Raw genomic sequence first — 15,403 nt, 5'->3', positions numbered from 1 at the left:
AAAGTATCAGTTATTGGATATGTAACAAAAACCTATGCTTTGATTCAGTGAATTTTGAAGTGAAATATGAAGTGCTAGACAATTACATTTTTGAGCAATTACTCTGGTCTATTAAGTATAATGTGACCCAATATTTTGTAGGAGCACCAGGGAGAGGAATCCCTGGCCTTCAAGGTGTTCCTGGTCGTAGAGGTGAGTTTTTTGTTGTTGTTTTTTTTTTCCCCCAGAAAATAGGAGCTTTATTTTTTTTCATTTTTTTCATACTAGAGTCTTCATCTTTAAGTTGTTTTTAGATGTTTAAAATGGCACATACAAGGGCTGCTCTGAAAGTAATGCCTCTCCTTTTATTATGCTGTCCCAAAACATCGGGGCAGATGTTGGTGATACAGCAGTAGAGATAGAACCTTCTCTACAAAACTCTGTTAAACTTTCTTGCAATGCAACAGATGGCAGCAGAGGGGAAATGTGACAGAATGGTGGCTGACAAGGAATTGTGTATGAAGCAAATGTATGTAATTGAATTCCTCCATACAGAAAAAAATTGCACCTGATGGCATTAATTGATGTTTGCTGAATGTTTCTGGAGACCGATAGTGGATGTGAGTGCTGTGAGGTGGTGGGTGGTGTGTTTCAGCAGTGGTGACAGTGATGTGAAAGACAAGTCACATGCTGGACAGCCATGCACAGCAGTCAAACCATGAAATGAATAGTGTCTTGATCAACTCATCCTTGCAAATCAGTGGATTATGACCTGGAAACTCTGTAAAGGGCTGAATATCAGATTCAAATGTGTTAGAAATTATGATAGTAGTGTTGGCATATCACATAGTTTGCTCCAGGTGGGTACCATGAACACTCACACAGGAACAGGAAGAACATCGTATGCAATCTTGTCAGGATCTGTTGAACCAATATGTGGCTGAAGGTGACAATTTCCTGAATTACATCATTACTGGTAATGAGATGTGGTGTTACCATTGCAAGCCGGAGTCAAAACAGCAGTCCATGGAGTGAGGATATTTTAATTCCTCATCGAAGAAAAAGTTCAAAATGCAGCCATCAGCAGGTAACTTGAAGGTAACTTGATACATTCACTGACTTTTGGTACAGGAGAGGACTTGTATACTTCTGGATTTCCTGGAACCTGGGCAAACCATCAACTCTGACTGCTACATCAGAATGCTGACTAATTTGAAGGTTTGAACTTCTAGAGAGTCAGGCCAAAGAAGAAGACAGCCTATCTTCTCCAACGTGATAATGTTAGGCTCTGTACCAGTTTGAAGACCACAGAACACATTACCAATCTTGGCTGCACTGTCCTACCACACCCACCATACGGTCCAGATTTGGTGCCTTCTGACTTCCATTCAGTCAGGATGATGAAAGATGATGAAAGATGTGGGCAACATTTTCTTACCAATGTTGCCATCATAGCAGCTGTGAAACAGTGGGTCTGCTCCACTGGTGCAGATTTTTACAAGCGTGGCATGCAGACTCTTGTTCATTACTGGCAAAATGTACAACTAATATTAGAGACTATGTTGGGAAATAGTGTTTTGTAAATGAGAATTTGCTCTACCAACTAGTGTTATCGTGCTCTTGGTTTTATCCAAAATTTAATTTAATAGGATTTGACAGTTCTGATGTTTGAACTAGCATTGCTTCTACTGCTACATCAAGAAATAGGGGAATATTCCCCTATCTGGTCTTTCTACCCTTTCTTCAAGTTTCTTCTTTTGTATGAGCAAACTCTGAAGTGGAGTTTTAAAAGAAAAGTGGGTGTATGCTACCTTGCATTGTGCCTTCGTGTAACCATTTTGCTGTACAGTAGCAAGATGGTTTTGGGGACAGACATATACTAAAACCAAAGGCTGAATTCCACCTTTACAGTGTGGTAAAAGCATATGTTCTGTGTAGTCCTATTTCTGAAAGTTGTCATACCATCTCACCATCGTGCTGATTCTCCTCAAATATATTATTTATACTCTACAGGAGTCAAAGGGGACATGGGGCTGCCTGGTTTTCCTGGGCCACCAGGTATGAAAGGTCATCAGGGTGACCAAGGACCCATTGGACCTCCTGGCTTAATGGGATTACCTGGATTTCAAGGAGCAACAGGCATGGCAATTACTGGCCCAAAAGGGAATAGAGGCATTCCTGGTGCAGATGGAAGACCAGGTATATTGTTATAACTCCTTGTTTATCTGAAATGATATACTGATAATTGAAAGCAGAATCCAGCCTGTCCAAAACTCAAGATTGGAGGGAATTCTTCCCCAGAGAACTTCATAATTAAACAGGTAGTTCCTTTATGAATTCATGCACTGTTACAACTGCAAACACCAGAATGGTCCATGCAGTATGATGTAAGTTTTACCCTCCACTCAATTTTGCTTTCTTCCTTTGCAAGCTGTATGGTGTCTGAAATCTGACTTCAAAGAAGTGAGATACCATGCATGGTATTCCAGACTTAATTAACTGAAGGATATAAAAAAAACAAACAAACTGTAGTGCTACAGAGGATTGCAAGAACTCATCTCTGATCTCAGATTAAATTAAGAGGCTAGAGAAAAATGAATTTTAGTTATTATTATTTTTTTTAATAAATAAATAAATGGGTGTATTTCCTTGGGAATCACTGAGACAATGAACATTAAGTACCATTATAGAGCTGCATTGTATGTAATGTAGGTGAAATGGTGTTGGTGGTGTTCTTTACATATTCTGTTTCTGTACAGGTATTCCTGGTTTTCAAGGGCTGCCTGGTCTTCCCACTATGAGCATAAAAGGAAGCAAAGGTGTTAGGGGAGCAGATGGCATACAAGGACCAATGGGCCCAGCTGGTGACAGTGGTCCTCCGGGTCCAAAAGTCAGTGAAAAGAATGCTACGTGTTTCTTTTACATTGAAAACATTGAAAACAGTGTTTCAATTGTAAATTTCATTCTTACCATGAAAATAACACCCACAGTGAAAGACATAAATGTGTAATAAAGATACTAAAATGGATATTAAAAACAGCTGTCGTAGAATTAAGCAGACCAAAAAGGAATCATTGAGTATTTCTGAGATGTCATTTCTTTGGCCATTAGGTATTACAGAATGATATTATCAATGATATGACTGTTTCTAACATGCTGAAAAATTGAGTGAATTATTTTAGTTGTAGGATGTTCCATGTACATAACCCTTAAAGTATTTTTGAACAAAAAAGAAATGTTCTTCATTGCATGCAGATGTTGCTTTGTCTTTATTATTGATGATATCTGATTTCCAGGGAGTAGAAGGTCGGCCAGGTTATCCTGGTGCTAGAGGGGATCCTGGCTTTCTTGGATTTCCAGGTGTAAAAGGTATTCATGTACTTATTATGTACGCTTCTATGTGACAAACAGAAAAATTTCCATATTGTGTTGTAACAGTATGTGTAATAGCACCTACCAGGTCAGATCCTAGAGACATGGAGTTTTTCCGTCAAGAGCAGAATGCATGTCAGCTGTGAAAGAAAGCATTCACTAAGAGAGCATTTTTTCTGTAGTTAAATGCTCTGAGTATGTTCAAAATGCTGTTAAAGTGAGGAACGGCTACAACTTCAATTGTCTCCATTTCAGGCAACTTCAAAATGTTCGTCTTACTAATGATGTGTAAGGACATTAGAACAGGGTTTGCTAATTAGAAATGCCACACCACCACTAAAAGATGTGATTTTTGGCGACCTCTTAGCTATGAACTCAGGAGTATTTAATCATAATTATGATACAAAGCACTAGGTTGTTTTCTTGCCATAGAACAGTCCCACTTATGATCTCATTCACCAGTTTATCAGCAGACAAACTATAAAATGTATTAGACTTATTGATTTTATATTCCCCAGGGTTAGTCAGATAAGCTGCTGGCTAAGAGTTCTTTAAGACTTTGTGTGTGTGTGTGTGTGTGTGTGTGTGTGTGTGTGTGTGTGTGTGTGATCTGATTTAGGCCTGCATCATTCCAATATGTTCATTTTCAATTACCTAATATAAAATAATACACAATTGTCATTTACTTGTTAAACCCACTGCTTTGTGTTCCATGCTGTATATTTTATGTTTATAGTTCTAATTTTAAAAATCACTGTACAGACAATGATTATACTTTCTCATTTCTTCACACTGTCAGTCAAATCTCCTGGCTCAATAAAAGTTTTCCTTTATTATTATTTACAGCAGAGCTGTTAGGGAATATTCTGGATGTAACCTCATATTTTACACTGTGAAAGGAATTGTTTATTAAGTTTCAAACTTTTGAAGAGCTTCATAATCCTCCTAACAGCCATCAGTATAACTGACAATTGGGATTGAAGGGAGTTGAACTGCATTACAGGGATATGGAAACAAATTATTAACAGATTACACTTGGCCTGTGAATTCCAAAGTAACAAAAGACACGTAGAAGTGCACTCTCCTATTTTAAATGAGGCTGCTGACTGTGTTACTCTTCAGAAAGGTTGCACAGATCACACAAGACTCATAAATCTGACAGTTGTTTTGACGTTTCCAAGCAGAAAAAAAAAACCAAACCCTATTTCCAATCTCTTTCTTCAGGAGAAAAGGGTAATCAAGGACCACCTGGACCACGAGGGGCAGAAGGACCAAGGGGACCAAAAGGCCAACCTGGTGACTATTGTTACAACTTTTATTGGAATACCAGCTAACTTAGCTTGATTTTGTTGGTGGTGTTTTGTTTTAACATTTTTGCTTGTTTTTAACATAAGAGTTCTTCATTACATTTTTCTTCTAGGTCCACCTGGTGTCTCTGGGAGAATATTCTCTGTCCCTGGGAGCAAGGGGCCTCCTGGACTGCCAGGAATCCCAGGCACACCAGGTGATCAAGGAATTCAAGGGATTCCTGGATTACAAGGTAGTTTATAATTTTATCTCTGAACATGTTTGTGTGTCTCATACGATGGAACATTTCAGTTTGGCAGGAAAACACACAGCTGGATAGAAAATTGATATATTTTTTAAAATATGTCTCAGAATTTAAAAATAACTCTTGTTATTTTTATTATTGCCTTGTTAACAACCTTGTATTTGTAACCTGGCCCATTCCATCTGCTCACCACACCTGCAGTCAAAGAGCTTGCAAGTTTTTCCCTCAGTATAAGGCTAATCAACAAAAATGGTAGCAGTGAAGCCTGCCATGGCTGTGAGGAACGTGGGAACAAGAATCAAGTGAGATGAGGTGGATGTTATCTCAACCACCAACCATGTTCTCATACCACAGCTTTCCACACCAGAAGGGAACTTCTTAGAGTCTTGGACCTGACTGACTTGGGAATGACAAAATTCCCTCTGGCATAACAAAGCAGACATTAAATAACTGTTCTTTTACACCTTCCTTAAATTTGTTTTACAAAGGAGCTACATTATTTATGGTATTATGAACTGTGAACAACATGATTATGGCCTGTTATTATGTTTTTGAAATATTCCTATAGTTTAACACATGCTAAAAAGTAATAGCTATTTGCTGTGATTTATGTACAAGTTCTTTATGAGAATAATCTTTTTCTAAATATATTCAGTACTTCCTTGTCATCTTCTTAATGTGAAATATGCTGATAGTAATACTATGGACAGACCTAACATTTGTGAACTTTGCGCTGCTGTTTTTATTCTAACACAGCTACATTCACAGAGGGATTTTAATTTCATTTATTAGCATTTATTAAAGTCTAGCATAATACTGCTATATTAATCTGTTTTTTCTTGATTTCTGTTTAGGACCTAAAGGAGTAAAAGGTCTACCAGGAAGTTTTGGTCGTCCAGGTCAACCAGGACAGCCTGGTCCAAAAGGAGACAGGGGATTTCCAGGACAAAGAGGTACAAGAAAGCAGATATCTGTTTGACTACTACTGAAATTATAAATAAACTGTATTCTCAATGTTCATCAAGTCTTCTTTTGGCATGTATTGAGATTCTGTAACAGTTGCAGTAGCGCATGCTTAGCTTTTAACAGATTCATGTTCACAACAGCAATAGTAGTTTGCAACATTTATAAAAGTGTGCCTTGACTGTGCTCCTCTGTTACTAACTACATTTACTCACCCACTTGAAAATCTGTTCAAATCAGTGTGCCTTTACATGATGTCAACTTGAATATTTAAACTGAATAATTTAAACTTCAAAAAAAAAAGAAAAAATTTTTCACAATGCCGCAAACTGATGCAAAGTAAAGCTAGGTCCAAAAAGGAAAGCCACGTGAGCTAGATTCAAAGGAATTAATGTATCTAGTAAAAACTGTTATTCATTTTTAATTTAAATTTCTTTTGCTTACTTTCAAGTGGTTTCAGTAATTCAAGTAAAGCAGGAATTCAAAGAACATGATAATATTTGCTTCACCTTCACAGGACAACCTGGATTGATTGGCTTCCCTGGCCTACAGGGATTGCCTGGATCACCAGGTACTACCACCACTGGTCCAACAAGAAGAGGTTTTATCTTCACTCGACATAGTCAATCAACAAAGATTCCTTCATGCCCACCTGGGACATCACAAATCTACATTGGCTATTCACTGCTTTTTGTACAAGGAAATGAACGAGCGCATGGACAAGACCTTGGTACTATACTAGTAAAATGTTCATATCACCTTCTGTAGGGTACAGTAATGCTAAGCTGTCTTCATGAAACCAAACTCGTTGTGTCTGAGATGAACACTGGCTTCAGCTATCAGTGGTCTGCTGCTCTGAGTCAATTTCAGTAATCGCAATTCAAAAGACAACTTTCCTTCTCCTATACTTTGTTTTGCTCTCCATACGTGTTTTCAGGAGCAATTTGGTTACTTCTGAATAGATGCCTAGTGTAAATGTCAGTAGCATCTGTGTAGGGCTGACAGTAATATTATGAGGTGTAGGAGAGCACAGTGCTTTGTGGATGACAGATTGAGTGCTATAGTGTCAGAAATGGCCTCATAACCTTGTGTTTAATCCCTGCCATTGTGTCAAGGACTGATATCATTCAGTAAGACAGTATTTTTAACAGATTTTGTTCTTGGCCCTTGATTTTTAAATACTTACTTTTATCTATGCGATAAGTATTTTGATTTCATGCAATTTCACTGTATAGACCTTAACTCTTTATAGTCATCAATTTTTTAAATTTTTCCCTGGTCTCCTTTGTCATGCTGAATATAGTCTCCTATTTGTCACAAATTTCTCTCCTGTACTTTAGGAACAGCTGGTAGCTGCTTGCAGAGATTTACCACCATGCCGTTCTTATTCTGCAATACCAATGATGTGTGCAGTTTTGCTTCTCGCAATGACTATTCATACTGGCTGTCAACTGCAACAGCAATGCCAGTAGACATGGCACCAATTTCTGGTAAAGCACTGGAGCCCCATATAAGCAGGTAAGAGTATAAGAATTTTAGTTTTTCTGGCCAGCAGCCCACAGAGTGCAAGTTATTTTGAACAATAAATCTTAGAGAAGGACCTTTACCTCAGTAAATAGAAGCATTTTTTATAATTGCTTGATTTTTTTTTAATTAATTAATTAATTTTTTTAATTACTCATCTGATATATTCAGATATTCAATATTCTCTGAGAAAAGTTAGACTATAGGTAAGGTACTGCCACAGGCTTAATTAGTGTAGCTGACATGAGAAAAGGGAAAACAGTTCTACTGCTCGTAATGACATAGAGGTATATATGCACACATGCACATACATACATATTTTTAATACTCATGTCATATATATTAGAAGCAGGCTAAAGTGGCATAATGACAGTTTCAATGTTTGTAATACAGTACAAGTCAATTTCTGTTTCCAATTACATCTAATAAATTTACTGTAGTTGTTGAAGAACATTATAAACTGGAGCTGAAGGTTCTCTGCTATAAAATGCCCTCTATAAATGCAAACCTTTTCATTTGCTTTAGGATGCCTGAAAAAGATAAGAGCCTCTAAAGGGGGAAAGCTTTAAATGATCAGGATTAGAAAAAAAAAAAAATAGGAAGGCAAGCTTTCAATTCTTCCTTCTAGTCTGCTCTACACAGTTGTTGCAATCTAGTATCTCAGCTTCAGACTTTTTGCATTGAGGAAATAAAGTATTTTTTTAATTTAATACTAGTGAATAAAGGTACTGAACTTTGATCTAAACCATAGCAACATAAAATAATGAGCACATGATGAAAGTAAAATTTAGAGTGTTACTTTGGTAAAGGCAGTATTAGGAAAGTCAAATGCTCTGGAATTAGTTCTTATCTTTCACCAACTTCTGTCTAATAGATATTGCAAAAAAGGGTATTTGGATTACCTTCAATTTACTGGTCTCCTCATTCAACAGCAGAAATGTATGAGAGGTACAGTATTTCTAGTGAGCCCTACGTTTGGGTAGCTAGTATCATAGCAGATGCAGTTTTTGGTCTGCTTACATATTTTCCCTCACTCTGCACTGAATGCATGTGTGCTTCTTCTTACAGATGCATTGTCTGTGAAGGACCTGCAATGGTAATAGCAGTTCACAGCCAAACAACTGCAGTTCCTGCATGTCCAGGAGGCTGGATATCTCTCTGGAAGGGATTTTCTTTTGTTATGGTAAAGATAAAAACACTGGAAATACTCATTTTCCTTCGTCTCACTTTCAGTGGCATTTTCATCTGTTTGTGTCTTAATAATGGCTAATTTTTTTTCTTTGCCTGGAATGAGACAATAATTCTATTAACTCTTATTTAATGATAAAAGCATAGAAACAACTATTCCGATCTGTCAGGAAATAAGTGGCAGAAGGAAAAGGGGGCGTAATGAAAGGAAAACAACTGGATTTTAGTCTCACAAAAATAACTGCACACTCATGTGTTCTGCTGAGCTCTTGGGAGGACAGGTTTGGGGCCTGGGGTGGTTAAAGCAGTCCTGACCACAGATGCACAGAAATAAGCTACCTGCTACTATGCCTGGCAGTTCTTTTTGTAATTCAGGTCTTTGGGCCAATCTTCATAGAAAGCTAAAATCAAAACAAATGCAGTACACTCTTCAAATGCAGAGGACTGCTTCAGCAATTTTGGTGCCATAATGAGATATTAGTGAAGAAAGTAAATAATGTACTTGCAAGGTGAGATCTGAAAATGGGAATAAGGGGTGTATCTATACCAGGGGAGTGGCACTTCATCTTTGTTATCCATGACTGAGGCATACCATAGGGATGCCAGCAAATGAGGGTAAGAGACAGAAATAAAAATCCCTCTTCAAAGGTCTGATTGGCTTGGTTTGTTTTTGTTTGTTTGTTGCATGATGGAAAGTCCTGTTAGTGTGGAATTTGTTGTCACTCCTGTCATTTGGCCCTAAGTTATAATAAACATCTTTGGGGAAAAAAATTTTCTCAGCTTCTGGCTAAATTACAGTCTTTTCAAACATCATCAAATTGAAATGTATTTTTCCAGCAAATATTCTGCTGTCATAAATTGTTGTAGAGCTCTTTCTACAAGCATTGTCAGAGAATCAGAGAATGAAAATGCATTCTTTGTTTGTTTTTTGTGTTTGGAGAAGGAATCAATTTAACAAAAAATATGAATGGGAGCAACACACAGAAGATGAAATTTAGCTTATTTGTAATTCAGTTACTGTAGCCCTCAAATGGATGGAAGCCAGCTATTTTATAGACATTTTGCTTGTTACATTTTAAGGCTTTTCTTAGAGAAGAAAAAGGCCTTTGCAAGAACTAAGAAATAGCATAACTATGCTTGAATTTTCATAAAGTTTCTGTACTTCATTGCGAGTCTGATAAAACTAATCTATGCTAATTTTTGTCTTGTCCAAGATATGGCACAGAACATATGATAAACTTCAGAGATTTTTTTTTGCCTGCTGTTTACTAAAAGCTGATGCAAAAGTTCTCCTCTAAAAGCATTGATTGGTTGTTACAGTATACAAGTGCTGGCTCAGAAGCTTCTGGCCAAGCACTGGCGTCTCCTGGATCTTGTCTGGAAGAATTTCGAGCCATCCCATTCATAGAGTGCCATGGCAGGGGGACGTGCAACTACTACACAAACTCCTACAGCTTCTGGTTGGCATCACTAAATCCAAGAAGAATGTTCAGGTAAACTGTGCTTTCTCAGCAGCCTCAGCCCTACTTCCTTCACCTATGCACATTGCATCCATGCTGCAGATGGCTTAGAAGCCAGTAACTGCCTACATAACAAGCAAAGTCTCCCCTAGTAATTCCCATCAAATTAGACATCCCCATTTATCAGGTTTATGGTCATTCCATAGCACAAAGAGACCTAAAGTGAGACAAACATCTGATTCATAGTCATAGAATGGCTTGGCATGGAAGGGACCATAAAGACCATCTTGTTCCAGCTCTCCAGTCATGGGTAATGACACTTCCCACTACATCAGATTGCTCAAAGCCCTATCCAGCCCGGCCTTGAACATTTCTACAAATGGGGCATCCATGTCTTCTCTAAGCAACCTGTTCTGATGCCTCACTACCCTCATAGTGCAGAATTTCTTCCTTATATCTAACCTAAATCTACCCTTTCTCAGTTTAAAGCCCTTACCCTTGTTCTTATGTTGTTGGGATCCCCAGGGGTGAACCCAAAACTTGAGGTGGAGTCTGTAGAGAGCAGAGCAGAAAGAGAGGAGCACCTCCCTCACCCTGCTGTTCACACTTGCTTTGATGTAGCCATGGTTACAGTTGGCTTTCTGGGCTGCAAGCACATGACGCCAGGTGACCTTGAGGTTTTCCTCAACCAACAACTTCAAGTCCTCCTCCTCAGGGTTCCTCTCAATCTATTTTCTACCCAGCTTGGATTTTTGCTCAGGATTGCCCCAACCCATCTGCCGGATCTTGAAGTTAGCCTTTTTGAACTTCATTCCGTATACAGAGTTTCATCACCTCTCCCTAGTTTTTAACAGCAATAACAAAAAGTAAATGTTTTCTTTCTTTTAGGAAACCTATGCCACAGACATTGAAAGCAGGAGAACTAGAAAACGTCATCAGCCGTTGTCAGGTCTGCATGAAGAGACCAGTCTAAACAATGGCCAGTCTTGACAGAGCATGAAACCCTGCTTTTATTGCAAAGAATTGCTTAAATTTGGAGAGCTATAATTTATTAAAGTCGAATGGAAATGCACCTGGAAAGAAAACTATGCTTGCCAGTGCAGCACTGTGGTGAGGTAGGGCAACAGTTTGACTTTTGTCTTTGGCAAATTACAAAGCACTTTGTTGGATTAAGCTTGTAATGACACAGTTTTGGAGAAGACCCTGCAGACTGTCATCTCTAAGCTGCATCTTCATGATAAAATCTGTGGTATTGCCAGTCTTTAATGAAGGACATTAATGCTGCCTCGTCGTGTGCTTTTCAAATGGCAAAGACAAACAAAATGCTCTAATATCAGCTTACAGATGATCAGTGTTCAAAGCAGGTATAATTTAAGATGAAAATCCAGCACTTATGAGAGACAGGTTCGATATGAAATATTTTCAGTGCACTTTTAAATACATATTGATTAATTTAGGGTTGGTTTGGCTTGGTTTTCTTGTCTAATAAACAAGCATTTCCCCACTTAGCTCACCTTTCCTTGGCTGGGAAACAGGCATACGGTATTATTTGTGTCACTGCAATAAGAATGACTTCCAGCTAGCCAGGAAGGAAGCTACACTGTGCACTGGGTAGACACTACAGTGCTGATGTGCACTGGCTGTGCTCTCGAGTGACTTCAGCTAAGTGCTGCCTAATTGAAAATGTAAGAAAACCTTCTTTAGACACCATGCTTTTGACATAGATTATGGGATCTTAAAAATTCTTCAGAACTTGATGGTATTGAGCTTTATTTTGTTCCCATGGTTTTGTCTCTACTAAAGAACAAACATTTAGCATATCATAATTTAAGAAATCAGCAGAATTTACAATGACTCTGTGGTTAAGAAGCTCCCACAGCATTACTGGGTTATTACAGAGCCTCCAGGAAGTAATCTGTATTTTATTTTCTTAATATTCAATCTGAAATATTTATCATGAATTATATACTATTTTGAAATATTGAGCACAAACTCCTTCAGATTTCATTTATTCCATCCAGTTAAATTCATGCATCCAAAACTGAAACAAGATTGATACTTAAATTGTACCACTGAGCACTGACTTAACAAGAGAACCCAACTGCAAATGAACATGAATACTTGAAAAGCACTTTCATTTACTCATATAACTTATATAAAATTGTAGCTCCGATTTTTAAAAAATATTTGTAACATTGCACTTGCAAGGCTATTTAAAATTGTAATGTTAACATTTAAAATGTTAATATTTTAATACTTGCACAAATTATCAGAATTCCAGTATTTAGTTTTATAGTAGAAGCCTAATTCATCTGAAGAGTTCTGTAAATATACCATTTTAAATGTAAGGTAGAGCAATACACTGAAATAGCCAAGATTTCTCCTTCAGATCTTTTTTTAAGCCAGTGAAAGTTTGTATTGTTTCTGTTAAAATACTTGCATTATGTTTGTCTGTTTGAATTTTCAGTGTTAATCTAACTATGAACGTTTCATCTGTGTTTCATGTCATTATCTTCTGATGGAGGTGACTTGAAGATACCATTTCCATGAACTAAATGAATATTTTAAAAGTACTGTTAGCTTGAACAGTTGTATGTTTGCAAGGTATAATTGTGAATTTGCAGGTTTTTATGAAGAATCTCTATGCAAATGCACTACTGATAAGAAGGTATCAATGTCAAGTTAATATTTAGTCTTTCATTTAAATCAGGTTTGGTGATGGAGGTGTTTTAAGACAGTCCCTTGTTAGATTTTTTTACTATAAGCTCTGAAATTTCTTTAAATACTCAAAATTTATGCCCATTGCTTGTTAAGATGTTTTTAATTAAGGCTCAGTGTAGTCACACACAGCCACTGTATACTGTGTATAACTGATGACTCAATTGTAGAGCTTACTAGCAAAATACAGGATATAAGTAGATGTGTAACATTACAGACTGCTGGAAATGTTCAGTAGAGGGTAAAGTATAAAGAGAAGGGATTGTGGTTATAAAGTCGGAAGTATGTTACAATGTGTTATGTCTCATAGAATCACAAAATGAAAGGGACCTTAAAGATCATTTAGTTCCACCTCTCCTGCCATGGGCAGGGACACCTTCCATCAGATCATGTTGCCCAAAGCTACGGAGCATCCACAGCTTCTCTGGGCAACCTGTTCTGGTGCCTCACCACCCTCACAGTGAAGAATTTTTTCCTAATCCCTAATCTAAATCTGCCTTCTTTTAGTTTAAAACCACTACCTCCTGTCCTTTTGCTACGCTCCCTAAGGAAGAGTCTATTCCCCTCTTTCTTGTAGGCCCCCTTTAAGTACTAGAAGAGTAGCTATAAGGTCTCCTCAGAGTCTTCTCTTTTTATTTGGGCCAAACAACTCCAGCTTTCCCAGCCTGACTTTATAGCAGGTGTGCTCCAGCCCTCTGATGGTTATTGTGGCCCTCCTCTGAACCCACTCAAACAGGTCCATGTCTTTCTTATGCTGGAGGCCCCGGAGCCCAATGCAGTGCTCCGGGGAATTTATGCTTTGTTCTGAGTTTTGGATTCTGCTGCACCCTTATCGTGTGACCTTCAACAAGTTACTAAAAGTACAGATTTTCATAAATAGCTTTAGATTTTGAGTGCTCCAACTTGGGCTTTCTTTCAAAAGCATGCATCACTCACAGCTGCAGGGACACATATCCAGCCCAGCTGATACACTGGAGCTGGACACTGAAATCCAAAGAAAAACTTGAAGAAAGTTGATCTTAATCTCTCTCTGGTTGTTGTGAGAATTAGTTAACTTGTCTGCAGATAATTTTAGAGTCTTAACAGGAAAGCGCTGAAGAGGTGCAAAGTGTTAATATATTGTACTGAAAGAATGAAAAATCAGAAATAATGAGAAAACAATAGGAGGAAAAAAAAGGAAAAAAACAAAGCAAAGAAGCCTTCTACTAAATACAACCAAATAAAATATTTTGACTAAACGAAAGACCTATTTCACTTGTGACGTTATTTGTTGTTCGTTTCCTCTCACTACTACTGATCTTTACCTATATAAAACATTAAGTGTTTATATAGTGATAGGTCAGCTGAAAGTGGGGTGAGGAAGCTGAGGAGGCCCTGCTTGCTCCGGCCCTGCCCTGGAATGCAGGCCTGTGTCCAGGCTCCAGCCCACACCCCGGGACCTGAGCCCTGCTGTACGCATGGAATCACTGGTGAAGAAACTTCTAGCGTGGTTCAAGGCTTAGATTTTCATTATTTTAAAGGCAAAATTCATCTTGATAGTGGTAGAGGAAAGGGGATTGCTGAGGGGTACTCAGGAAAACAGCTTGTTTCAAGGAGGCCAAGTGAAACATCCTGTATCTGCAGAGAAACAATGTATAATTTTCTGTGCTGTGTAGTTTTTATTTTTACCTTCTAATAGATCATATTTCAGATCGTTTGCCTCTGTGAAATGGTGCTTTTGGCATTTCTAAGGACGGAATTAGCAAGCTGCATTGACCTTGGATCAATATACACTTCAGTACTTCTGCCTCTGCTGCTCATTTTGACCTCTAAAACATAACCGTGGGCACTGAAAAAAAATAGTGAAAAGAGGAAGCTTTTTTATCCTGTTCAAAAAAAAAAAAAAATTATTTGCGCTACATAACAGCATCTCTCATTTCGCTGCCCTCGGGATGCCGAAGGACAGCAGGGGCGGGGCGGGCGGTCACGGCGCTGCTTGGGAGCGAGTTGGGAAACGAGCGTTGTGGTTCGGATGTATTTTACATCGCTGACGAGTTTTACACGGTGCTAATTACGTAAGGTCGCAAAATGGCCTTTGCGAAGCTTAAACAAGGGCTGGAAGTTCTGAACTACGCGGTTCCTTGCCAATACCAGCCGGGCGCCACCAGCGCTCATGCGCACCGCCCGCCTTCCCTCACTAAAAATGGGCGCCCTGCGGCGGGGCCGCACGTGAGGCGCCAGGGGGAGCTGCTTCCGCCCGCTTTCCATCACGTGACGCGCGATCCGCGGCCGGCAGTCCTTACGGCAGCCCGATGGGGTCAGCCCGCCCGGTGGCGGCGCCTCACCTGAAGGGTGCTTGAGGGCGCGTTAAGCCGCTGAACGCTCCCCCGTCCGCCGGAGGCAGCGCAGGAGTACGGCAGCAGCGGCCCGGCCGGGGCAACAGGCGGGCCGGGCAGGGCCGAGCGCGTTACGCTGCGTCTGGGTGAGTGCGCGCTGCTGGGCCTGGAGGGAGCGCCGCCGAGTCGAGCCGTGCCGTGCTGTGCCCCCGCCACCTCCCGGCTGCCCAAGCCGTGCCTCCCCCTCCCTGCAGGGTCCTGGATCCACGGCCGTCTCACCGCGCTGTGTTCTCCAGCGTTTCCGGTGTGTTTCTGTTAAGGAAAAAAAGGTG

At 39.3% G+C, this 15,403-nt stretch overlaps 1 protein-coding gene across 1 annotated transcript in view; it reads left to right on the top strand.

The window, feature by feature from the left end:
• COL4A3 (collagen type IV alpha 3 chain) overlaps positions 1 to 12,438 on the top strand; it is a 57,788-nt gene extending 45,350 nt beyond the window's left edge. The window contains exons 41-52 of the mRNA XM_042878565.1: positions 142 to 192; positions 1,993 to 2,178; positions 2,739 to 2,869; positions 3,276 to 3,348; positions 4,576 to 4,647; positions 4,772 to 4,891; positions 5,758 to 5,856; positions 6,384 to 6,596; positions 7,207 to 7,384; positions 8,459 to 8,573; positions 9,899 to 10,071; positions 10,927 to 12,438. Coding sequence (XP_042734499.1) covers positions 142 to 192; positions 1,993 to 2,178; positions 2,739 to 2,869; positions 3,276 to 3,348; positions 4,576 to 4,647; positions 4,772 to 4,891; positions 5,758 to 5,856; positions 6,384 to 6,596; positions 7,207 to 7,384; positions 8,459 to 8,573; positions 9,899 to 10,071; positions 10,927 to 11,011 — 1,496 coding nt within the window. The 3' untranslated portion in view covers positions 11,012 to 12,438. The remainder of the gene's footprint in view (positions 1 to 141; positions 193 to 1,992; positions 2,179 to 2,738; positions 2,870 to 3,275; positions 3,349 to 4,575; positions 4,648 to 4,771; positions 4,892 to 5,757; positions 5,857 to 6,383; positions 6,597 to 7,206; positions 7,385 to 8,458; positions 8,574 to 9,898; positions 10,072 to 10,926) is intronic.
• The last annotated feature ends 2,965 nt before the right edge of the window (positions 12,439 to 15,403 follow it).

This window comes from Lagopus leucura, unplaced genomic scaffold (assembly GCF_019238085.1).
Source record: "Lagopus leucura isolate 7727_CA_CO unplaced genomic scaffold, USGS_WTPT01 Super-Scaffold_100021, whole genome shotgun sequence".
NCBI lineage: Eukaryota > Metazoa > Chordata > Aves > Galliformes > Phasianidae > Lagopus > Lagopus leucura.
Note: the sequence above shows the minus strand (reverse complement) of the source record. Positions and strands in the feature narration are given on the sequence as shown.